This window comes from Vanellus vanellus, assembly GCF_965231255.1.
Source record: "Vanellus vanellus genome assembly, chromosome: 10".
NCBI classification, from domain to species: Eukaryota; Metazoa; Chordata; class Aves; order Charadriiformes; family Charadriidae; genus Vanellus; species Vanellus vanellus.
Genome location: NC_138915.1, coordinates 12,835,095 through 12,859,512, shown reverse-complemented (window position 1 = coordinate 12,859,512; position 24,418 = coordinate 12,835,095). Strand labels below are relative to the sequence as shown.

Below are 24,418 nucleotides of genomic sequence, written 5' to 3'. Positions count from 1 at the left end.
TGCTTGCATAGAACACAGGAAATTCCGTTCAAACACACGGAAAAACTTCTTTACGGTGAGGGTGACAGAGCACTGGCACAGGCTGCCCAGGGAGGTTGTGGAGTCCCCTTCTCTGGAGATTTTCCAGACCCGCCTGGATGCAGTCCTGAGTAATGTGGTCTGGGCAATCCTGCTTTAGCAGGGGAGTTGGACTAGATGATCTCTAGAGGTCCCTTCCAACTCTGAAAATTCTGTGATCCTCTCTGTAGATGTGCCTACTGCCATGTGAACTCCAGCCATGCTGTTCCTCCTACAATTTGGATAAAATTGTGAAGAGTTAAAAAAAAACAATTATAGTTCTGGGATCTACTTGTAACTAAAACATCTGTTAAAAATGCACAAAACTAATGGGAAAAAACATTTGCATAAGGCAGTGTGTTTAAAATGAGTAAACGCTTATATTACAGGAAGATACAGAGAATCATGCACCTTTTGATATATGCTTATTGGTGCTTTAGCAGACAACTAGGATTTGAATTTTTGCTTGATGTTCTGCTTTTGTAGTCAGAACTCTAGAGATTTCTAAAATCATGCAGCAGAGATATTAAGTAAAGAATCTAGATTTTTGAAAATACCAGTAACTCAGTTGCATACAAATATCTGCTTATACCTTACATGATATAGCGGTACTGAGGGCAAGAGGGAAGGTGAAGGTCTGGCAAACAATCTTTAGTGAAAAGTCTGTATGAGATTAGGCACAACAATCATTTTAGGATTCCTTCCCCTAATTTAACAAAATGTAAGAAGTATCCATCTTTGGGATGGTGGGCTGTCACAGCTTAATTGTTTATGGTCTGAGCTGTAGTAACTAGATATGCATATTCTTGGACCGCTAGTCTTCTGAGAATGCCCCCTTCAGGAAGGTATGCATCGTACCTTTGGGAATAGTTACTGTGGCTAAGCTATAGGGGAGACCGAGGTGTTTAGTTACAGCAAAATTGCTTTCAATTATTTATCCATACGTTAAGACTGTCATTATAGCTTAAGATCTTGTTAAATCTTCAGAAATTTTAAAATGTCTTTTTTCACTTGAAACTCAACCTGAAATTCTAAACATGAGTCTGAGAATAAATCCATGTTTTGTTGCAGTATCATCTTTTAGAGCAAAACTTTATTGTGTGTTCATGCAATTCTGGCAAGGTTAAGTAGGAAGATTTAATTTCCCAATTGGAAGAGATGTATGTTCTGTTTGGCTTGCTGGTGTCAGCAAACCAGGCTAGGAACAAGGATGGGTCTAGTGCAATCCCAGCTATATATGTTGGAATGATCTAAAAGATCAAAAAAAGATGGCAGCTGCTTTTGTTTTTTTACAGGGATCTGGGTAGATTTGACTCAGCAAGTAACCATGTCAAAATATATAGTACACCTAAATGGTTGAAACAGAGACTGAGATACAAACTGATGAATGTCTCATACTGAGAAGGAAACAAATGGAATTGCTTCACCCTGGCCTTCCCTCCTAGGTGAAATTGATGGAGCTGGCTGGAATGCAGTGTCGTGCTCTCTTTTGCTCTTAGGTGCTTCAGGGTTTATTAATGACAGTAATAACCTGCCTGGATTTGCTTCATTCCTGCAGGTTTGTGACATGTATCTGAAGTACAATCTGCCTTTGTTGATAATGCCTCCTGCTGGAGTTTTCTACCCAGCACTTCTCAGCATGGATTCTGTCAACTTGAATCAGCTCTGCTACATTATGTACAGGTACTACAAATGGTGTGGGCTGTATGGACTCCTTTTCTTCTCTTTCAATCTTTTGGAAATGAAATTACTTTGGTGTAAAATCTGAAGTCAACCTTTTCTTACTATGCAAGGCAAAGGTCAACGTTCCAGTTGTGCCCAGCTTTCATGATAAAGGATTTTATAGCTGTGGTTTCTATTCTCTTTTTTTCAGTCTGTTATCCAAAATAGCAAGATTCTGACCTCTTTCCTAGTATTAGTTCCATATCTTTGGTACGTGAAGGAAGGAGTTCCTATATTGTTTTGAGAGAACTTAAGTCAGCCAGCTGGAATCATCAGTAGTTAACTATACAACTTCTCACTCCTGTGCTTTGACTGCTAGGCTTGAGCTTTTCCTTACAAATTCTATAACATGCTGAGTAGGAAGCACTTCTGCCACCTCCGAACTCTGTGGGAATTTGGGACTGCCTCATGCTGCCTGCAGGTCCAAAGACAGCACTGTTTAGCTCTCTGCAGAATCTACCAACAGGGCTGCTGTTCTTGGCCTTGTTAGTTCCAGTGGCTGCATCTGAGAAGAAGAGTAGCCAATTGCTGACAGCTGGCGCAAGGCTCTCCATGTGGCTTTTTCTCTGAGGAGTCTGCAGGGTAATTAACATGACAGGATGGTCTCTGGGAAATAAGAGGAGCTAGTGCTTATTATATAGAACAAATGTCAAGTTGCATTACTTCCAGTGGCTTCTGTTTCCCTGCTTAGTGAATGAAAGTCTCCCTTAAAAATACACTGCAATTTTTCTGCCGATTTTAAGGCTGTATGCCAATTCTTGAGTATTGCCTTTATGAAGGTGACTGTCCCAGGCAAACCGGTCATGTCTTAATCATTTAAGAGATTAATATTACTGGGTGTCTTCCTACCCTGCCTGAGAGGGTGGGTCTAGGTCAAGTGATAAAGTCTCTTTGAAATCTTTTTCACGTCTCTCCTTTTTACCAGTAAAGTTTGATCTTTCTTGTGGAGGAAATAAGCTTTCTTAATGCATTCATCCAGCTTTTTTCAACACTGGTGCATAGTAAAGTTTACAGGTACCTAACTTACTCTTTTTTTTTTTTTTTTTTTTAGGTATCGAACCAATTTGGTGGCTGCAAAAGAAAATGAGCTGAGTAAAAAGGTATTGTGGACAAATCTGCTATGTGCTAGAATGGACTTTAGCAAGGAATTGAGTTGAATGGAGGGGAGGTATTCCAGTGGCATTCTTTTAAGGACTGGAGGGAGGACAGAACTGTTTTGAGGATGTTATTTATTGATTTGTTTTCTTGTCCCTCAGGAAATACGGCAGTTCAAGTTTAGCAGCCAGACATACCAAGAGTACAACCAGTACATAACAGCTATGGTGGGTTGTCTGTGGACATCTAGTGTATTCCAGAAGGATATTCACCCTCAGGGTCTTCGTATGGATGATGAACTGCTGAAGAAAACGGCAGTGCAGGAATTCAAAACCAGCTTTAACATTGTTAACCACCCAGCCATGATGGGCTATGCTGTCCTCTTCCTGCAGCAGGTAATGGTGTAGGCCAACATTTGGGCTTTTACCACAGTACCAGATGGTCTGTCTTGACAGTTTCTCAGTGGACAGGCTGACTTGTGGAGTCAGCTGAGCTTTCAAAAGCTGGTATGGCATTCTGTGTTTGTGTCAGATCAGTGGCACAATTTGAATAGTCTTTGTTTCCATGATATGAAAGCATGAATGTAACAATTTTAGATGTGAATTTGTGCTTATGATCATTTTGAGGATGGAACTAAAATAGCTAAATAACGAAACAAATTACTTATTCAGTAAAAGCTTCCCAATAGTGCATCCTGCCTCACAAAACACGGAGTGTGACCTAAACATTTAAACTTCAGAAAGTCAAGAAATGCGTAGTTAAATTGTATACAGGTGCGCACAGTAGAACTCTTAGCGGTGCTTTCTGGCTCTTGCAGTAGTCTTTGAGAATGGCTTATTGAAAAAGAAATACAAGTAGCTCCTTCAAATACAGAAGTAAGATAATATGGTGCTGTCTTGTATGGTCTGATATGAGTTTTGCTAGTAGTTTTCCTGAATTCTGGCTGCCATCACGTGTTCAATGCAGCTACTGAATAGTGGAATGAGCAGCTTGCCAGAGTTGATTGTTCCGAGATGTGCATGCTGCTCTGAGAAATCAGGTTTTGTAGGCTGTCCAAGGGGTACACAAAGATGCTGTTTTGTTGTGAGGATTGCTGGCAGACTGAAGGCATGTGTAGGTGTGGCTCCTGGAATGAAGCAAGGGAAACCTGAGGTTAAAGTTGAAGCAAAGAACACTGGTTAGGAACACTACACAAATTTGCCTTTCTTTATATACTCAGTGTCCTGAATCTAGGTAGTTTGTCTCTTACTGCTGACTAAACTCAAGTTTTGTCTTTGCCAGAGGAGGCTATTTTATTTTTGTTGTATACAAACTTCTCTTTCTTGGTCTTTCTCCTGATGTTGCAGGATTGATTTTTCATATCTCTTCTCTAGATCCTTTCCATTCTGAGGCTTCCTGATTCTTCTTTGTTTGTTTGTTTGGTTTTTTTTAATTACAAAAGCTACAAAAACCCAAAACAAAACCAACAAAAAAAAACCCAACACAAAATCTTCTCATGGAGAATTTTTGCCTTTTTTCTGCTGCAGAACAAGAAAGAGATTTTGCTTAGCAGCTATTACAGATGTGTCTTAAGAAAAAATATTTAGCTGCAGTGTCATTTTTGTCTTAAACGCTTCAGTGCTGAGCACCAGAGGGCACTGCTCTGCAGCACACTCAGAGAATGCAAGCAATAACCTAAATGTCAGTAGGTTCTCTCCTCTTGCTCTTTCTTATTTTTGGGAATTACCTGTCTAATATTTTGAAAGGGTAGCTCTTACACTGTAGAGAGACAATAGTTAAAGATAACAACAGAGACTATTTATAGGTATCCAGTAATGCTGCAGCACAAGGCAAGAGGGCCTCCACAAGAGGGTCTTACCTTGCCACTTGTGGACATGCTATGATGCTGGAAGCCCATTCTGAAGCATGATTAAAAATCTCTGAATTTATTTGCACACCTGAAATTCCTGATTTAGGAGTGGACTAAGCAGAGGCCAAACAACTCTGGACATCCTTTTTATCTGACTTGATATTGTTTTTATTCCCTCTCCTTAAGGCTTGGCCAGATGATAGCACCTTCAACTTCAGTTTAATTAAGGTAAGACTTCCTGGTTTAGTGAAGTGAAAACAGGCAATTTTCAGCAGCTATGTAGAAGAAGATGAGTTGATAATATGAATCAATTTCACAAATGTTCTATAAAATTTTTGGAAGGGGAAAGTTCCAGCTGTAGACTTCAGTTCAATCTCTTAACAGGGCCAAACACAAGGGCATCGACATCTGAGAAGTTATGTATGTGGCCATCTGTGGATAATGGTCTGATATTTTCGTATATTTCCTCCACAAATCAGTGCAGTATAAGAACAAGGCTGTTTATTGTTCTCTGCAGGCTCCAGAAAAAGTTATATTTTTTTGTGTACTTGAAGCAGATTTGCTATTATCAATGAACTTAATATATTTCTGAGATGGATGTGTAGCTTTGTTACAGCTTTGAACAGGAATCCTCCACTGAGCAAGTATGGTGGCAGTTTGTTTCCTTTTATGTATAGAGGAATCGCCATTAGTGATGGAAGGAAGGATTTAACATTCATTTTCATTTGGTTCCTGACATCTTCACTACTGATCCAATAGACTTTGTTCTTAGAACTGGAATTTATAAACATCTTCAGTATTAAAAAAAACCAAACACTGTGGTTTGTCATGTTCAAGTGATGAATGTGTAATGCCAAAGTGAAAAGTTTTGGCATTTGGGAACAGGACTTGGCCCTGTATACCTGTGGGTGTTTGCAGTCTAGGATGGATGTTGTCAAACTGTGGAAGGTGGTATTTGCAGACCTTCTCAGATTGGCCTAAGAAAGAGACAAAGCTATGTCCTGCACACCTGACTATTCTTTCTGTTTTTATAGGGAAAGAAGTGGAACTGGTATCTGGAATATCTCTATGCACAGGGTTTAAAGGGCCTGAAGGTCTTTATTGAAAGCAGCATCAATCGTGTTTCCCGGGCCTCTCACAGTAAAACGGGGAATGTGCAAGTGTGACCCTGAGACCCGCTGGAGCCTTCTTATCTTCTGGAACAGGAAAGCAGAATATAATGGACTGTGTCACTAAGTCTTCCTTCATCAGAGGAGAGAAACAGAGCAATTACAGAGCACTTTCTTACTGCCATCTATTTTAGGAAAGTGAAGACAGGGAAGGAACCCTTAGGCTGGCTTGGTTCACTAACACTGAACCCCCTCTTGTCCCTGCTGAACTTCTCTGGTCTGAAGGTGCTGAGTGCATATGTTATGTATCATCCTCGTTCTTCTCTGTTGGAGTATCTGCTTTGATTGAGAAACAAATATTTCCCATCTCAAAACTACAATGAGCAGTGCTGCTTCATTTATAAGTAATGTTAATCCCTGACCTGCTTTGCCTTCCTCAACAGTAGGTGATGAGAAACAATTTAATCAGCCTTTCGGGGATACCATACATGTACTGGACTGGAGCACTATGAGTTTTCCAATTCCCTGTTGTACCGTGTATGTACCGGCTTTTCAGAGGCTGACCAAACTGACCTTCCTGAACTTCATTATGAATCTTCCAAAAGAGACTTTTTGCTAACATTGCTTATAATGTTCTTCTAATGCAGCTGGAAAATGTAGTGCTCAGTTGATGGTTTATTGATGATCTGAGCACTTGAACAATGTTGCCGGCAGCTCACCATTTTCTATTGATAAGTGCAAATGTAGTTTTCCTTTTGGTGTCTTTAGGTCTGTATGTGTTGTATATTATACATGTACATATATATAATTTATATTCTGTAAAATGTTTCCAACATGCCATTTTGAAGGAACTCTGCTACAAAATGTATCTTCTCCTGTTTCATTTTAACACTGATTAGAAATTGGGAGAAGCTGGATTCAAGTCTCAAATTCAAGTGAACTTTTTCACTGCTGTAAAACTAGGTTATAACCACTTGACAGATGGGTCAGAGTATACTGAATTTTGCATTGTGAATCTGTACTGAGTCTGTGATCCAGTAACAGAATCGGTCTTGAGAGTGACTCCAGAGCCACTAAGGGTGTGTCTTGTTTCTTCATCCTGTCAAAATCAGACTGGCTCTAGGTTAAGTACCGTGCTTCTCAGCTCAAATAGATGATCTGGTTAATATGTATATGTGTATATTTATTTATATGTGTACATATATTGTCTCTAGAGAATAAGAAAAATCTTTCACTAGAGACTTTGAAAGAGAGAGATTTGCAGAGAGATCTGATCAGACTACAGTATTGTCCTTTCTCATCTGGCTGTTTTATGCCAGCTAGGATAAGTGCTGCTTGCTAATTTCTGTCAAAAGAAGCAGATCTTCAAAAATCCTGATTGCATTTTCTCAACGGGGAAACTCCGCAAACTTCAAATTCTTCCAAGTGGATATGTTTCAAGATGTGGCCCTAACATATAACTAGTTATCCCCTTTAAAGGGTGGTACTGTTGTTTTGGAGCAGCTCAGCTTATTGGCTGAGGACTATCCCAACACCACTGGCTGGCAATCCCTGTCATGATGTTGCTTGTTGTTTGTTAGACTTCTTAAAGGTTTCAGATGAGGACCCAAGGAGGGCTACCCTCTGTAGCTCCATAGTTGTTTTTATAATTTTTCTATGAAACTACCTTCAGAAAGGTGTTGGAAATGCTAGCACTTGCGCTGGAAAGACTGTGTACTGCATTCCTTAAAGACAGCTTAATCCTTAGCTTTTGTCCTCACACCATACAATTGTCTTCAGATGTTGACCAGACTTGTACTTCTGTATTGCTGCACTGGGATTCTGCATAGGAATAAGGCTGGAGGGATTGACAGTCCAAGGAAAACTTGAGATGAAGACCTGGACCCAGTTATAGATCTGTGTATGGCAGGCTCATTCAGTGGGGAAAGGAGCAAATACAGAACTCTCAAAGAAGCATTAAGTTCTACCCAGGAAGACAGACTTCATGTTACCTGGTGCTGTTTTAGAGTTTAAGTGGAAAGAGCAGAGCTCTGTAGCATTCCTGTCACACTGGAAGGTGCTGCCAGAGGCTTCATTTCAGTTGTGAAAGGTGTATAGATTCTTAAGAGTGTGTATGAAGTATGTAAATATATTTAGAGGTTTATAGCAGAGTCCTTGAGGATATACTGAATGTTGTATAGTTATTGGTCCCTGAGATAGGTTTTTCCTTGAAGTTGGTGATTGGCTGAGAAAACACAGAACTATGTTATGGAAGACTGTTGTTGCAGCATCACAGGTCTTTTACTATGCCCTGTGTTACAAAAGTCTTTAAACAAATTGTGTACAATTTTGTCATTCAGGTGCACAGGCTGGGCACTTAGAGGTACAGAAATAAAGTAACAGGGCAGATCACTTTCCTTTACCGTCAGCTTTGTGGGTCAAGATGGCTGTTTAAAATCGTTTCCTTGCAGTAATGATGTGCCTAGTATTACTGGGCACTTGAGATGACTTTTAGCCTCTTTGTACACCTTGGTAGTTCTTATCATCTTTCACATCTGGACATTTTTTATTTTTTCTCTAAATATCTGACTTTACTGACATTCCACTTGGACAAAGAATAGCCCTTTTAAGGAGGGATGTGCTGCTGTACCTCTTCCTTTCCCCTCCCCACCACCCTGCTCACTCTTTATGGTCTGATCACCATGGTAAATTTTGTAGACCATTTTCTATTACAAGCATGTGCTCAAAGACTTGGCTGACCACAGCATCTGCTCTGAGGACTAAAATGGAGACAGTCAAGACCCATCCGTTTCCTGGTAGGTGACAAATCAGTGACTTACCTCTAGTGCCTATTTCTGCCTGTTGTAAGGTGCCACCTGTATGTATGCACTATGAAACTGTAGCAGAAACAATTGTTTTGTGGTACTATTTGACAAGAACAATGCAGGACGAAAAGTTCACTTAAGGCTCACATTCATGTCAACCAGCAACCTCCCTCTGAGGGGACTGTATCCAACACGGTTCACTAAAAAGGAAGTGCATGCTTTCATGTCACTTGGGTCTGCTCTTGAGTGTGTTTTTTCTTTCTAGAGGATGCTATTTCAAGGTCCAAATTTCTAGTATCAGTTGATCTCGGGAAATGCTGGTTTGTGTCCTGTCTCCCTGTGAGTAAAAGTTGATGACTTGTTCTGGTTCCTGTCTGGCCTCCCTTCTTGGGAGGCTTCTATGTGCTTTTGATTTCGGGGTTTTGTAATATGACAAGCAGGCTAGGGCAGTGGTCATTTCAGCTTAACCACATTCTGCAGCTTTTCTAATAGCCTGTTTAGCTGCTTCCAAAAAGTGAAGCCTTGCCCTTTAGGAAAAAAAAAAAACCTTTGAGAGGGTATTAGATAGGATTTCAAAGTACAGGGCCAGAATCCTGTCTGGGGTAAGCAGGCATAGCTCCACTAATTTCTAATGGGTCTGTGTTGAGTTGCACCAGCTGAACATCTGGTCCACTGTTCACAGAACCAAAGCCGTTAACCCCTCCCCTGTCAGACACATTGGCCTGAGCATTATGCATCTGAAAATGCAGATGCCTCGGGCTAGAGTTAAGCTGAATTCTTTTTCTGAAGCCATGTTTGCTTTGTGTTTCTCTTAATCAGGATTATATTTTGTGGGGATAGACTCATTTGTGTGTTTTTATGCATCAGGCTGTGTTGCCCCTTCAGAGAGAGCTTGCTCTGAAAGAGTTAATAATTTCAACCTGTTTTCAGCTGGAATGAAGAAACTGGTTCCTCTGTGTCCCTGCTTTCTATTCTCTTGTTGGCCTACTTCCCTCTGCTTGCATTTTGCATTCCTAATGCCATGAATAAATCAGGACCCAAGGATTTAGAAGGTGGTACAGCTGTAGCCACTCAGAAAATTGAACCTCTGAGGCTTGTATTGCAGCTCTAATAACTGCCAATATGTGTGCTCCTGAACTCTTCTAATAACATTTAACTGGTACCAAAATAAAACTCACTTTGCCTTTTATGTAATGTTTACGTTTTTTGTGCCTCTACCCAGAGTCTCCTCACTTGGCTCCCTTTGTCTTTTAGTCAAAGCTCAGTTATAAGTCCTTTAGGGCAGGGCAATCGCCTCCCGGCTGCTGTGACAAAATAGTTTATCACAAATCTTTGCACAGAGGAGGAAAGAAGGGATCTGACCTGGCTGAGGGTTCATCTTCTCTACAGAATCACAGCACAGTGAGACTCCTGTCTGGCTGTGGTCCTAGATCTCCTTGATAACTTGTCATTAATAATACACAGTGGACTGCTTTTATTTGTAGTGCTGTGGGTCCTGAGAGAGTGTGAGGGAGCTCTTTATGTGCTCTTCAGTCAGAGGATACATCCAGTCTGGGTGAAGAACAGCAGGCATTGGTTACAAGCTTGCTCTGGAAGGATGAATATCTTGGAAGAACAAAGTCTCCAAGTATTTTCTTCCAGGAAAGGTGACTTATGTTGTAGTGGTGGGTTTTCCTCATTGTGGCTCTGCTTTTTAGAATAAAAATCATGATTTTGGTCTGATGATGGTTTCGTTTCACCAAACTTTGCTTTTGACCAAGAAGGTCTTTTATGACCCTCTTAGCATATGGTGATGTGGTTTTCGGCACAGGGTTCCTGAGATCTGTATGTAGCTGTTAGACCTGCCCCAGTAACTCCCAAGTAATTATAGTTGGCAAGGGAGGTACTGAAGTACCTAAATAATGTTCAGTAAAGTGCATATCTTGTGATGCTGCTTCATTTCTCTGCTTCTCAGTTTCCTGTCTTGTAGGAGTAAAAAGTCTGTATAGCAGAGGGTAAGACTTAAAAAAAAAAAAAAAAAAAAAAAAAATTAAAAAAAAAAAAAAAAACGCAAGCCTTAATTATTTTGGCATCTGATTTCCATTTTCAGGCTCACTAGAGCCTTGCACAAACATAGAAACAGTTGGTCTTCAAAAAAAGCTGCAGGTACCTTACACAGGCTCTAAATGCTGTTTTAACCTTGGCAGCATTTAGAAATCTGTAGGCTCAGACGTGATCCCATTCTGCAGCTTCATGGCTGAACATGTATCAGGCAAGCTTTGGTACCAGCCAGAAATGTGACACAAAATGGACTGTTCCAGTACAGGCAAGGTGATGGGATATTAAGTCACTGTAATGTGGCTGAGCTTCTGAGCCTCAGGCACTGGGCTCAGGTGCAAATTGCAACAAATACTTTTGGAAATCTTGCTCTCTGGCTAAATCATTTGGGCTCTTCCTTTAAAGAATTCAGAGATAAGCTTCTTGTGTATATGTGTATTTTTATATGCAGCTGTATTGCCGTGCAGTTTCACCTGCTCTCCTCCAGTATCTGTACTGCCTCTAAGTCTTGAGTGTGATCTCATCATGTTTGAGAAGTCGTGGCAGTCTGGTGAAGTTTCCACTGACTGGAAAAGGGGAAACATAACTCCAACTTTTTAAAAGGGAAAAAAGGAAGACGCAGGGAACTACAGGCCAGTCAGTCTCACCTGCGTGCCCAAGCATGAGGTGTGCTCCATGATCAGATGGAGCAGGTCCTCCCAGAAACTATGCTAAGGTACATGGAAAAATAAGGAGGTGATCAGTAACAGCCAACATGGCTTCACTAAAGGCAAATCGTGCCTGACAAATTTGGTGGCTTTCTACAATGGGGTTACAGCATTGGTGGATAAGGGAAGAGCGACTGACATTATCTACCTGGGCTTGTGCAAAGCATTTGACACATCCTGCACAACATCTTTGTCTTCAATTTGGAGAGGCATGGATTTGACAGATGGACCACTCGGTGGATAAGGTATTGGCTGGATGACCACACTCAGACTTGCGGTCAATGGCTCGATGTCCAAGTGGAGACCAGTGACAAGAGGCATTTCTCGGGGGTTGGTACTGGGACTGGCACTGTGTAACATCCTTGTCGGCAACATGGACAGTGGTATTGAGTGCACCCTCAGCAAGTTTGCTGTCGACATGCTGGAGGGGAGGGATGCCATCCAGAGGAACATGGACAGGCTTGAGAGTTGGGCCTGTGCAAACCTCATGAAGTTCAACAAGGCCAAGTGCAAGGTCCTGCGCATGGGTTGGTGCAATCCCAAGCACAAATACAGGCTGGGCAGAGAATGGATTGAGAGCAGCCTTGAGGAGAAGGACTTGGAGGTGTTGGTTGATGAAAAGCTCAACGTGTCCTAGAAATGTGTGATCCCAGCTGAGAAAGCCAACCACATCTTGAGCTGCATCAAAAGAAGCATGGCCAGCAGGTCAAGGGAGGTGATTCTGCCTCTACTTGGCTCTCATGAGAGCCCACCTGCAGTACTGTGTCCAGTTCTGGAGTCCTCAGCACAGGAAAGACGTGGACCTCTTGGAGTGGGTCTAGAGGAGGCCACAAAGGTGATCAGAGGGCTGGACCACCTCTGCTATGAAGACAGTCTGAGAAAGTTGGGGTGTTTCAGCCTGGAGAAGAAAAGTCTTCCAGTACCTAGAGGGGACCTACAAGAAAGCTGGAGAGGAACTTTTTACAAGGGCATGTAGTGACAGGATGAGGGGTAATGGTTTTAAACTGAAAGAGGGTAGATTTAGATTAGATATTAGGAAGAAATTCTTTACTGTGAGGGTGGTGAGACACTGGTCCAAGTTGCCCAGAGAAGTTGTGGCTGCCCCATCCCTGGAGGTGTTCAAGGCCAGGCTGGACGGGGCTTTGAGCAACCTGGTCTGGTGGGAGGTGTCCCTGCCCATGGCAGGAGAATTGGAACTAGATGATCTTTAAGGTCCCTTCCAACCAATTCTATGATCTCCGCAGGAAGAGGCTGCTCTCCGCAGGTTTTCTCCCAGCGGTCTCTCTAGAGTCTTTAGGCCTGTAACAATTCCCATCATGGTTTGCTGTACACGGATCACTAAGCAGTTTCCTTTCTCTTAGGGCACCTCTGGTCTGTGTCGAAGTGAATCTTCGGCAGCTCCTGCGTGATTGCTTTCCTGCTCCTTTGTGTGCACAGCCCAGTAAATAAGGAGGGGGATGGAAAGCACATTGGAAACGTGTTGACAGCTTTTGAAGAACAAAACGACCTCTGAAAACCGCCTGTCTGCTTTCCCCTTCTCTCCTGTATGTTTTTGCTTTCTTCCCTACCATTTTCTCCCTTCTCTTTTCTTTCTCCATCTCTGTCCCAAATTCTTTTATGCTCTTTTGACACCCACCCCTCATTCTTTTGGCGCTTGCTGGTCTGAAAAGATTTCCTCTCTCCCCTAGAATCCTTCTCATTTCTCATTCAGGGGGGACTGTTTCAATCCCTGTGCTGGAACAAATGAAAAGGGGGATTCATTCTGCTTCTGAGTGCATGTCAGCTGTCTGCTCGTATCAGTTCTCTCCCCATTCTTCTCTCTCACCCCAGGTACTGTGCTTTTAGAAAGTATCCTGCTGTCTTTCTAAATGCTTTCGGCAGGGTAGAATCTGTGCTTGGAAGATTTTTGTGCTTGTTGATGCTAGCAAAGAAGGTGCAGCTATTTATTTGACACCGGTTATTTAAGCAAAAAAAGGAACAGGATGGTACAATATCTGGGCAAACATTCTTGGATTCTTCTCAAGCTGAATTTAGGGCCCCTAATTCTAGTTTTGTTCCTTCTTGTTGAGAAGGGGCTCTTTGTGCTCTCCTCACAAGCACGCTTGCCTACCTAATGTACTGGAATTGATGGGCAGGTCTGTCCCTTTGTGTGAGATCTGTTCCTTCTGGCTTTGCCGTCGCAGGTAGGCACAGCGTAACCACTGAGATCAGTGATTCTACATCAAACCCAAATTACCGTCTTTTTGATATGGCTGGCTGCGAGAATTCAGTCTCATCTGTTCCTTCAATTAGGAGGAGACCCAGATGAGGGAGCCCTGTGTCTCAGGAAAACAGTGATTCACAGGCTCTTGGGAGAAATAGGATTTCTTCAAGCCATAAGGGACCTTGTCCCCATTCACAAGCCTTTCACCAAACCCTTCTTCAGCAGCTGGATCCATGCAGACTTTCTTGGTGTGTGACTCTAGGGAAAGCACTCTTTTTTTTTTTTTTTTTTTTTTCTCTCTTCCTGCATTTTCCCTTTAGCAAGGACGTGCTTTCATACGTATTCTCAGTCAATGTTTAGCTCTGTTATTCGGTTTAGGTGCTCGGAGGCTGTTAGGATAGCAATGACTTATTTCCCCGTGTAGGAACTTCACAACCTCCAACCACTTCTCCAGCACTAGTTTGGGAATTGAGCTCATCGAGCTCCACCAGCTGCTTCTCTGCTCGAAATGCCACATGGGTTCCTTATCAGAGGCTGCTTGACAAAATGCTGCAGCGCTTTGTGCAAGGCAAAGATCAGTTGAATACAGGTGTATGAACATGCTCTGACCTACTGCCTTCCTCGCTGCTGCGTTGTGCTCCCCGGAGCCTTTCTTCTCTTGGAATTCTCTGTGTGTGTTCACGGTAGCGCTCTATATGAGCGGTTTGTGATAACTTATTCCACACTGGTAAATTGTAATCTTCCTTGCACAATTTACATTGTAGCTTCCTAGGTAAAGCGTCATTCTCTAAAATACTTTAATTGGGATAAATTGATAAACTTGAGCTTTACTCAGAAAGCAAAAGAATGTAGCAAAGTTTCCAAAGGATGGTAACAACTCTTCCTCTTCTCTGCAAGAGGGAAGACGATCCTCCTCTTCCAAGAGACATAAGATTTCAAAGGAAGGAAGTTGCAGTGTTTGAAGAGGAGAGTGAGTGCACATTTTGGGAAGCAATTCTCTGCGACAAGGTCTATTTCAGAAGAGGAAGTTAATGGATGTAAAAGTAATAGCCTTTAGCTGTATCGATACCTGAAGTAGTGTGTTGAAAATGCAAATGCTAGAATTGTAGTGAATGTTTTTACTGGTTGGTAATGTGAGATATTCAGTGTTATGGATGTTCCGGCTTCCGAGTGATTTGGCCCAATTAATATTGACTTTGAATAAAGAGAAAGCAATAGACTTCAAGTTCAGGCCACACACAGCCCTTGCTTCTAGCTTTTTAAAATGTTCCAACTAAAAATACTGTTAGTCTAGCTCCATATAGCACAGTTTCCACCAGTCGTTTTCAGCAAATGCATTTGTATTCAGGGTATTCTGCATTTTGTAACTTTGTATGTTTAGTCAGTGTGGCTGATTCTGATTTCACAACTGTAAACTGGAATCTGTTTCAATGATTTAAATTGATTTAAACTCCAGTGTTTTAAAGGGAGTCATCCTGGTGATTCAGAATCTGATTTCAATTTCATGTTCACGCCTTACAAAACCTGGCTTGATTTTTCTGTTGTGTGTCTGTACACTGTATTTAGCGTTGTGAGTATAGAGATGTCCCTGTTGGGTATGTGGGGATTCTTAGTTTTTCTAACAAGGTACATATTTGCCATTTAAAAAAACACAAAACGTCTGAAACCTTTTGTTAGGGAAAGGCATATGGTCAGTACCACTGTGTCTTCTGAAAGCTGGGTTCCTGGAGTTCCTTGGGAGATTTTTTTTTTTTTTTAAGTTCTTTTCAGAACTCAAAGCACACCATATTTAGCATCCCGTCTCATAAACCTTACCATACGCTTAAAAGAGTTGTAGTGCTTATGTGAAAGGCTGCGTTTATGACAAATCTGAGTTTGTCTCCCTGATTTCCTTTGAGTTCTGAATTGCTCGGCTGTTTGTCCTAATTATATCCTTAAAACAGAAGGTATTGGGGAAATCAGGAACATGCTCCCAGCCGTGGAAGCAACACTTTCACCAGAGATTCTGGTTTGTCTCAAAATTTAAGCTAAACTGACACAAGAGACTTTTCCTGCTGCGTTTTTCTGTCCCTAAACTATCAATAATTTAGGATGCATGTACTGCAAAGCGCCTTGTTTTTGTGGTTTCTGCTGTTGTCTGTTGATGTCTCTGTGCTGATGTCTGTCTCGTGTGCATGTGTAACTTGGCTTGATATATACTCGCTTTGTTTATCCATGTTGTCATGTCCCTTATAGATACTCTTGGTGACAGATGCATGCTGCAGCTGGATTTGGTTGTGTCTCTCTGTAAAATAGTGTGTGTGGAGTTGCCTGGATAGCCCTTCCAGCGCTCGGTTGGGTTTTTTTCCCCCTTCACTCTCCTTACTTAACCGAGGACTTACTCTGTGTGTGTGTGTGTATGCACGCACAAAAATAGCCCAGCAGAGACTCTGCTCATTTCTGTCTTCCTTTCCATATCTGCTTCTCTTTTGGTCTAAATAGAGCTTTTCAGAATAAGTTTTGTTGCATTGGTACAGCTGTTGTGGAAGCAAAAGCTATTGAAGAAGCTTTTAAAAGCAGAAGGTGTGCGGAGCGAGTATGTATTCTTGGGTTGGTACTCAAAAGTACTCAGAGTTGCTCCTTTTGGAACCCGCTATAAGGAGGTTGCTATTTAAAAATCTCCTCCTTTCAGTGTTGTTGCATGAGGTTTCTGCGCGTCTTGACTCAACTATGTGCTGATGGGGTCTGCTCCTGACTCCTGGTTCACATACCTAAGGCAAAAGAAGAGGTTCCTCAGGGTCAGTCACCCACCTGCTGGAAGTTGTAGCAAGTACCACCGTGAGGAGCACGCTGGTTTCTTGAGGATTCTCTCAAATGTGTTTTACTGAAAATCAACTATATTTTGACTGCCTTCTCCAGGTTTAAGTTGGTGACCTAGAAAAGCTTTTGATCCGTTCAGATCCACCTTCCAATAACGGTGTGGGATTAGAAAGTTTTGTTCTTAGGGTCCCAACGCTGGCTGAAAGGTAGACTCAGCCTCCCCACCACCCTGGTCGCATCAGTGGGCGACAGAGGCGGGTTGGCCTCTGCTGCTCTATGCGACAGCATCTCCTGACCAACGTTCCTCAATGCACGGCCCGTGGGAAGCCCCCTGCCCCTGCAGGTAGTTTGCATTGCTGCGAGAGAGGTGCCTTGGCCAGAAAGGATTTTCAGAAATGTAGTGGAATTGTGAAGCTGCTGTTACGTATCCATTTGCTGGGTCTGAAGGAGCCAAGTGAAAGCTGCATTGAGGTACGCCCGACCTAGCATGTGTAAGGAATAAACGTATGAAAATGGGCAACCTTTATGAACAGCAGTGGTCCTTCTGTAGAACATGACTGTATGAGGAGAAAATTAACATCTTTATCAGCTCTGGGAAAAGAAGGACTAAGGGTCATTAAAGGTTGTTCTGACAGGACTGCGAAGATTGTGTTTCCCAACTTTTAAATTTTCCTGGGAGAGACAGAGACAGTCTAGTGGCTAAAGCCCAGACTGGGATCAGATTTGATTCCTCTTTCTGACCGTGTCATTTAACTCTGTTTCTTTTTGTGTCATATGGGAATAACATCACTGGTATCTCGAGCAGTTTGAAATGCTTGGGTGGAATGATCTGAAAAACTGCAAACTATTTGTTATGTATGGACTCAAATCCCAACTCCAGGTCTGCTTGTGTCCTCAGCCAAGTTAGCAGCTCCAATCCTTCTGTTTCTCATGAGCTGAGACAAGATACCCTGACATTTAAAAAATCTTGGATCAGGATTTCTCCCCAGCTTGGCGAATTGGCTCTTCTTTTACTTATTTTTCTCTTCTAAGAAGACTAGGAAGCATGTCTGAAATTAAGCGATTATCCTATTTTTGCTCCTTAACTTTAATTTTAAAATGGGCTATTTTTAAGTTATTAAATCTTATGCCAGACACCCAAATTGCGGTTAAGAAAGGAGGTGACTGTGTCTGGCATTTTCCAGCACACGCATGGCCATATCTAACCTAAAATGAGAGCCGCCAGTCCTGAGAGGCGGTGGGGAGATGTCGGCAAGCAGCGGGAAGCGTGTCTGAGCCCAGCAGCCTGTGTCAGGTCTCTGGAGGTCAGACCACAGTGCCTTTTGTGCGTTTGTATTTCTCCCCCCTCCCCTCCCCTCCCTTTTCTTTCTCCCTCTCCATGTGTATTCTGTCTCCTCCTCCTCCTCCTGTGCGTGTGTCTTTCTTTGCATCCACTCTTCTCCCTCCCCTCCTCCGGATCGATTGCTGGCTGAGGAGACCTCCAAAGGGCTGGGCACTTGGTGGGATCGTCCTTGTTCCTCCTGCGTTTGTCGAGTCAAGGGTATCTCTTCTCAGGCTTGGAGAGATGCTGTTACTCCTGGTGATGTGATTGCATAGCAACACAGCAGCGCGGGGCGGTGGAGGAGGAGAGGCAGGGAGCCTGCCGACAGCAGCGCTCAGCCTCAGCATGCATCCCTGTCACAGGGACTCCTTTGCTGATTCACAGAGGCAGCCCCCGTCCCTGCTCCCGAAGCCCAGCGGCCGCTGCCCCCGCGTCTCAGACCTGGTGGACTCGGAAGGTAGGCCATGACAAAATTTGTTTCCCACTCAGATCCTGGCTGGGCTGGAAAAGGGGGAAAATGTCAACGGATTGTTAACCTCGGAAATACGCTCTTTGGGCATGTGTGCATGTGTATATCCCTTCATGGTAACACTGCCCATGTATGTGTGGGTGAGGAAACTTGCGGAGAAGAAAAGGGTGTCAGGGGGACACAGTGGGAGCACGAGAGGTGGCCAAGATCGTTTCCACAAGGGAGAGGCTGGGAACCAGTAAGTGATGCGGATTCCCAAGGCAAACAATAGTAGCCAGCATCCCGATTCCACCGGCTTTGATTCTTTGCACAGTGGAGGCTTATTTACCCTGGCAGTGCTTTCGCCTGAGCTGAAGGAGTGCTCCGGGCAGGGTGCACGGTGGCCTTCTAGCATCCTCCTGGGAGGATTAGACAGCAGGGCAAGGCAGGGACCCAAATATTTCTTGAGTAGTAAGCTGGGATCAGACTCTAGTCCCAGCTCAGCCCTTCTCATTCGCTACCTTGCCCGGTCCAGCCTTGCTCCTTTATGTGCCTGCCCTCCCCTCCCCCAGCTTCTCCCCAATCCCTTTCACTCATCCCTCCTCCTCCTCCTCCTCTCTCAAGGCCTTATATTGCCATCGCTGACCTTCCCTTGATGTGGGCAGCCCTGACCGGCTGCAGAACCACCTGCCCGCAGGAGGCACGGGACCTTTCCTGCTCCCCAGGGCTCAGCACTCCACCTCCCTCCCCATGCCAGACAGGGCAGCCTGGGCAGTGGTTCACCATGATTTAGTGCCACTTTGCCCAACAGATTATTACCGGTCCCCAGTCCAGCCTGTCCCCTTCAGTCTTTCCTCCGGCACGGCATCGCAGGCGTAGAGCTCCGCTGGTGGAATTGCCAGCATCCTATTCATGGGGTCTCAATGCTGAGGTTGCCCGTGTGCGGTGACAGGGGTGTGGAGCAATTACTCCCACACTTTTAAACACCACGCTGTCTGCGGGAGAAACCAATGTTTGTTTGGGTTTTGGTTTTTAGTGTTGAAAAAAAAACCCTCTAGTCAAATCTTTGTCAGTCTGTGTTTTACCTGTGCCCTTATCTGAGGTCCTTCACACCTTCTCTCCTGCTGCTGCTCACCGATCCCTCTGGAGCCGTGAGAGTTCTTGCTTGATTATTCTCTTTAATGACCTTTATAGCCCGACCATAGCACCCTACAGCAATGCACTGTGCGAAGTCCCAGCTACAAGGCTCAGTCGTGACGGGAGGGTTTCTGTTTTTCTGGCAGCCGTGTGTAGCGCATGTGCCTGCCGTGGCTCCGGTGCCATCTCGCATCCTCCCCTGCCCGTTCCCCATGCTGAAGGCTGCTTTCTCTGCTACTGCAGGAACTGGCCCGGCAGGGGTCTGGTGACAACAAGCGTGTGATGGCACTCCGGAAAGGGACCAGGCTATAGACATGCAATTTCAAACTATCTTGTTTTGCAGCACTGTGCCCAGGAACGTGGGTGCCTGGAGTGCTGGGATGGGAAGGCGTTGGAGTAGGCACTGTGATGTGATGCTGTGTTCGGGTCCTCTTTGTTAACCGCAGAAATTAAGATAGGGACCATCTGTCTCTAGATTAATACCTGACACAGATCAATCCCACTTGCTAAAATTGGTGAGGACTGTAACCATGAGTGGGGTTGCTCAGGTTGGAGTGACTCTTTTCAAAACTAAACAAAGTGAGATAGGGAAGGGATTAAATGATTGGTTTCAAACAAAAGCCCTGAGTTCTGGAGACACATGATGAATTTCTAATTCTGATACAATTTTGAGAAACATATTCAAGACCTCCACTTTAGGCTGGATGCTTATGATAAAAGCGTAAAAGAGGAATTCTGAGTCTCATGAAACAAGACATACTGATCAGAAAGAACTCAGTCTTCAAAACCCCCTCATTTTCACAGGTGTATAAAGATGGAACTGAGCTTTTCAGAATTGAGCTAAAATAGCTCCATCCCATTTTCCTTTGCTGTTTCCTTTAGCATGAGAATAAAGTCGCTCTGATACATCTCAGGAAAGGAAAGGAAACGTGACTTCATGTGGTCAGAGAACCCTGTGCTTTGACTGGCAGTTTATAATAAAGACAAACTTGTTGGGGGCGAGGCAGAATCTTCAGTACAGAGAAAGAGATATCAGTTTGACACCACGAATGAGAAACAAAGAGTCAAGGAAGCCAAAAGTTATCACAGCCCTGCCTTGGCTATCCCTGTGTGGTGGCTGTGCTCTTCCCACTGCTGCGGGTCAGTTATATAGTACGGCAAATGGGTGATGTGTTTTTCACGATGCAGCAAAGCTCGTTTCCTGCCTCTAACAGCGGGGAAGGGACAGCTCAGGTTCTCAGAGGAGAAAGACAAAGACAAGACTCGGGATTTTTAGTGGGTTTAAGTAGGCTGGTTTCGGGGCTACAGGACACGACGGAATCTCTGAAGAATCAGGTTGAATTTTTATGGTTGGTGCAACCTTCTTTTGGTTATTAGGCAAGTTATTGCCCACCCCCCGCTGTCCCTTTTGGGAGCCTGGAGGATGTTTGCTGCTTCCCCCGCTCCTTTTGTCTGTCAGGTCTATCAGGCAGCAACTTCTCTGTGTCCAGCACGGTAGGGCTGTGTGTTTACAGCTGGATCCTCGAGGTGCTCGGGTAATTATTGCTAGTACTCGTCTAATTGAAGGAGGAGGAGAAGAGATGGGAAGAATTCCCAGACAAAGTGAGTTTTGGAGAGAGCAGCTTAAAACCCAGCTGGGAGTCTGAAACGGCGTGTGAAAGAAATTTAGATTTTGATCTTCCTAAATAAATTTCCATAAGTTATTTTTAAGCAGGGAGAGGAGCAGCCAGTTCTCCACTGACTGGTGAGCTGGGGTATCATTGTCCCAGTTTCCTGGTGCAAGACTAAACGGTTAAATTTTTCAGCTTGAGTTTTTGTGTGCATGTATGCATTTTTTTTGCTTGGGAAAATGGAGAGCGAGTGAGCCAGCAGAAGAGATGCTGCTGCTTTATTAGGACCAGTGGCACCTATTTATGCATTGAATTAAAATAATATTTTGGTTATGAGCTCAAAGTCTAAGTGGTCATTTAAGAATGCAGCTCATTAGATGCCAGAGTGCCCCACTTCACCCGCCCTCAGTGAATAAGGCATCTTCTGTGCCACTTGCTCACCATCAGACACAGCAAAGATTTTATGTTACTGCTTAAGGACAGCTGCTTAATTGAAGGACCCTTCATTCTAATTAGTGAAGGGGACCAGGTACTTAGGTGGAAGTGCAGCGCGAAGCCCAGCTGCAGCTTTGGCATCTGAGGTTTTTAGCCCTTGGATGACGGGGTTGTAAATGCCCACTCATGGGGAAGACTGCTCGTAGTCCTTTTCCCCTGTCCTTGCAAGTGAGAACGCGGAGACTGTTGGGGTGATTTTTTTTTTTAATCTTTTATTTGTATGGAGTGTGTTTGGGTATCTATTCCTGGTTTGATGGAGATTAAGGGCCCGTGCTCTAAGAGGGAGTTGTGTTGTTTGCACGCTTGGTCCCAGTGGGACAAAGACTTGTCTTCCTTCTCTCTCACCAAACCTTGACCTAGTGGGGTCTTGGGAAGTAGGTCTGCTGGTCCTCGATCTCAGGCTTAAAGTATTTCCTTACACGTGCCGAAAACAATTTTTGCTGGAACAGGATGTGCTGTTGCGCTGTCGAGGGAGTCCTGCTGTCTGCCAGCTTGGGAATGCTCCCTTTGTCAGCATCTACATGGGAGCTGAACTTTGAAATATCCACAAACTCCCACCTTTCCCCTTAAAGGACACTGAGCATGCTGAGCTAAAATGTTATTACTTCCCTTGAACAGTAAGTTAAACAACAACAGAGCCATTAACATTTCCAGCAGCGGGGAATGTGTTTGTATTTCCGTTCCGCTCATGGGATAAAGGCTGAGCTGCCTTGCCTCAAAACCACGCCATATTTTTTTCCTTATAGGCCAAGATCTGAAGTGGAAAGTTTCAGCCCGGAAAGAACATTTTGGAGGAAATTAGCAATTCAAAGCATGAGCCTTGTGATCGAGAGACCTCTTGACCTATATCCTGTATTTGCTGCTGTTATATGTGGTAGAGAGCCGGAAAGTCAACATCTGACATTGAACTGTAGCTTCCACGGCAGGTCCCTGATCCTGGGGGTTACCTTTAGCGATGCAGGTCAGCTGCAGTGCAGATTCCCTTGATGCTTGGGAGAGTTTGGATCTGGGTTTATATCAGGAGGATTTTAAACAAAGGCAGCAAACCGGCAGAAATACACTGTGCAGCCTGTGCGCTGGTGGCAAGCTGTCGTCTTACCGCTGCCTGGGCTGGAGAAGAGATGGTGCAGGAGATGGGGCACAGCCTGTGCACCGGAGCGCTGCCTCTCTGGCTGCTGCTGCTGCTGCTGCAACGGGCCTGTAAGTAGGAGGAGTGCAGAGATGACTGAGCGGAGCAGTAAGTTGTGTGGTAGAGCTGAAGCAGAACTGGTTGAGTAAAGGCCATTCCTGCTGCCTTTGTCAGAGTGCCTGGAAAGCGGCGCGGTGAGCCAGGGTCTCCAGTGCTGACTTTGTAACAGGTACAGCGCATGTAGGAAGAGGGGAAAAAGGCAACTACTTTGTCTAGAATACACCCTAGTGCCCAAGCATTCAACTGTTGAAATGTAACATCAAGATTTTTGGCTTTCTTATTTTTCAACTAGAGGGTCACCATGGTCTGCAATTGGGCTAAAGAGTTGTGGCTTGGTTACTGACATGTTTGGAAGCTGTAACACAGCACTGTGAAACCTCTAATGCTTTGTTTCTTAAGGCGTACTAAGAGCAGAGGCCAAGTGTTGGGTCCTTTTCACGTGGTAGGAGGCAAAACAGCATCATGTAACAAGGTTGTACCTGATCCTTCTGAGGAAGGGTCTGATCACCTTTGGGTCTGGAGTGGGGACCTCCAGCAGAGACCAGATAAGAGGCACCAGTGGAAAAGGTTTCACTCCTCGCGTTCTCCACTGTATGGGTGCAGTGCCCCGGTGCCTGCTCCGTGGTGACTGTAAGACTGCTTCTTGTTATGTCCTCCTGTGGAAATTCTCACCTGCTTCTGCTCACATGGGCCTTGATATTTTTCCTGCTTGCACAGACATGTGTCCAGGGGGTCAATGTCATTTTAAATCTCGTTGTACTGCCTGCCCACGTTGCTCCCTGAGTCCTCCAAAGGAAGATCTTTCAACTCCTTTTCAAGTAGAGGTTTTAGTAGGCTGCAGGGATGGTAGTTTTAGTTGCCCAACACTTAAATATTTTTTGATTGATGTTGTCCCTTGGCTGTAGCACGCCAGATCTCCAGTACCAACCTAGAGCTGAGTGCTAAGGGTGAACGCTGGTGTGGGAGAGGTGGATCACAGGTTTGGTTCTTGACAGGTGTAGGCAGCAGGCAGTAGACATTTAGCCAGGAAGCATCCACAAAACATCTACTCCACATGCTGCAGTGCCCGGACACAGTGCTGTACTGAAGCACTAAAGTAGAAGTGCAAGAGTTGCAGCTATTGCTGCAAGCAGTGCCATGGCAGAGGAGCGGAGCAGATCAAGAGTATTCTTCCTTCCCTGGTTCTTATAATAGAGAACTTGGCAAGGGATCGTACGTAGCTGTTGGTTTGCTTGCAGTCATACCTCACCGTCTGGTTGTCTCTCTTCCACTGAATGTCCTCCTTTGTGCTGGCTGCTGTGCAGCTGAGTTATTTCCACATTATCTTGGGTTCTCCACATCTGGGCTTTGTCTTTGCTATTGTAGAGTGGCAAAGAGCAGCTGAGCCATTGCTGTCAAACCCGTGATAAGGTTTCTGTGTCAGCAAGGTATTGCACAGGATATTGCTTGAGGTAGTGGCCTTTGCTGGCACTTGGCTTTCCAGCTCGGTCTTGTTCTTTGACCGCTGCCTTGGGCAGGCTTCAGTTCCCTTGTGCCATAGCTGTGTCCTGATGGACCTTGTCATTGCTGAAGGATTTTAGGAGCCTGGCACTCAGGAGGTGAGGCAAGAGCTTATTTCCATAATGCTGGCAGGGAGCATGGAGATCCACCACATCCTACACATGGATATCTGTAGGACACAGTTTACCCATCTGGGCTTTGTTTTCTCATGGCTTTCTGTAAAGCCGAGATGATGCTGGCAGTGGGATAAATCGCTATATAAATCATTATTTTCGCTTATTCAGAGTCCAAACAACAAAGATCAGTGTTTTGAATGGAGGTTGCATTTCAGATCTA

The 24,418-nt window shown here is 44.2% G+C and overlaps 1 protein-coding gene across 1 annotated transcript in view; it reads left to right on the top strand.

Annotated features, from left to right (window-relative positions):
* CENPI (centromere protein I) overlaps positions 1-24,418 on the top strand; it is a gene marked incomplete at its 3' end in the record, with an annotated part of 39,223 nt that overhangs the window by 10,383 nt on the left and 4,422 nt on the right. Inside the window, exons 16-21 of the mRNA XM_082488452.1 lie at positions 1,616-1,740; positions 2,831-2,879; positions 3,036-3,269; positions 4,910-4,951; positions 5,758-5,883; positions 18,088-18,160. Of these exons, the coding sequence (XP_082344578.1) occupies positions 1,616-1,740; positions 2,831-2,879; positions 3,036-3,269; positions 4,910-4,951; positions 5,758-5,883; positions 18,088-18,160 (649 nt within the window). The remainder of the gene's footprint in view (positions 1-1,615; positions 1,741-2,830; positions 2,880-3,035; positions 3,270-4,909; positions 4,952-5,757; positions 5,884-18,087; positions 18,161-24,418) is intronic.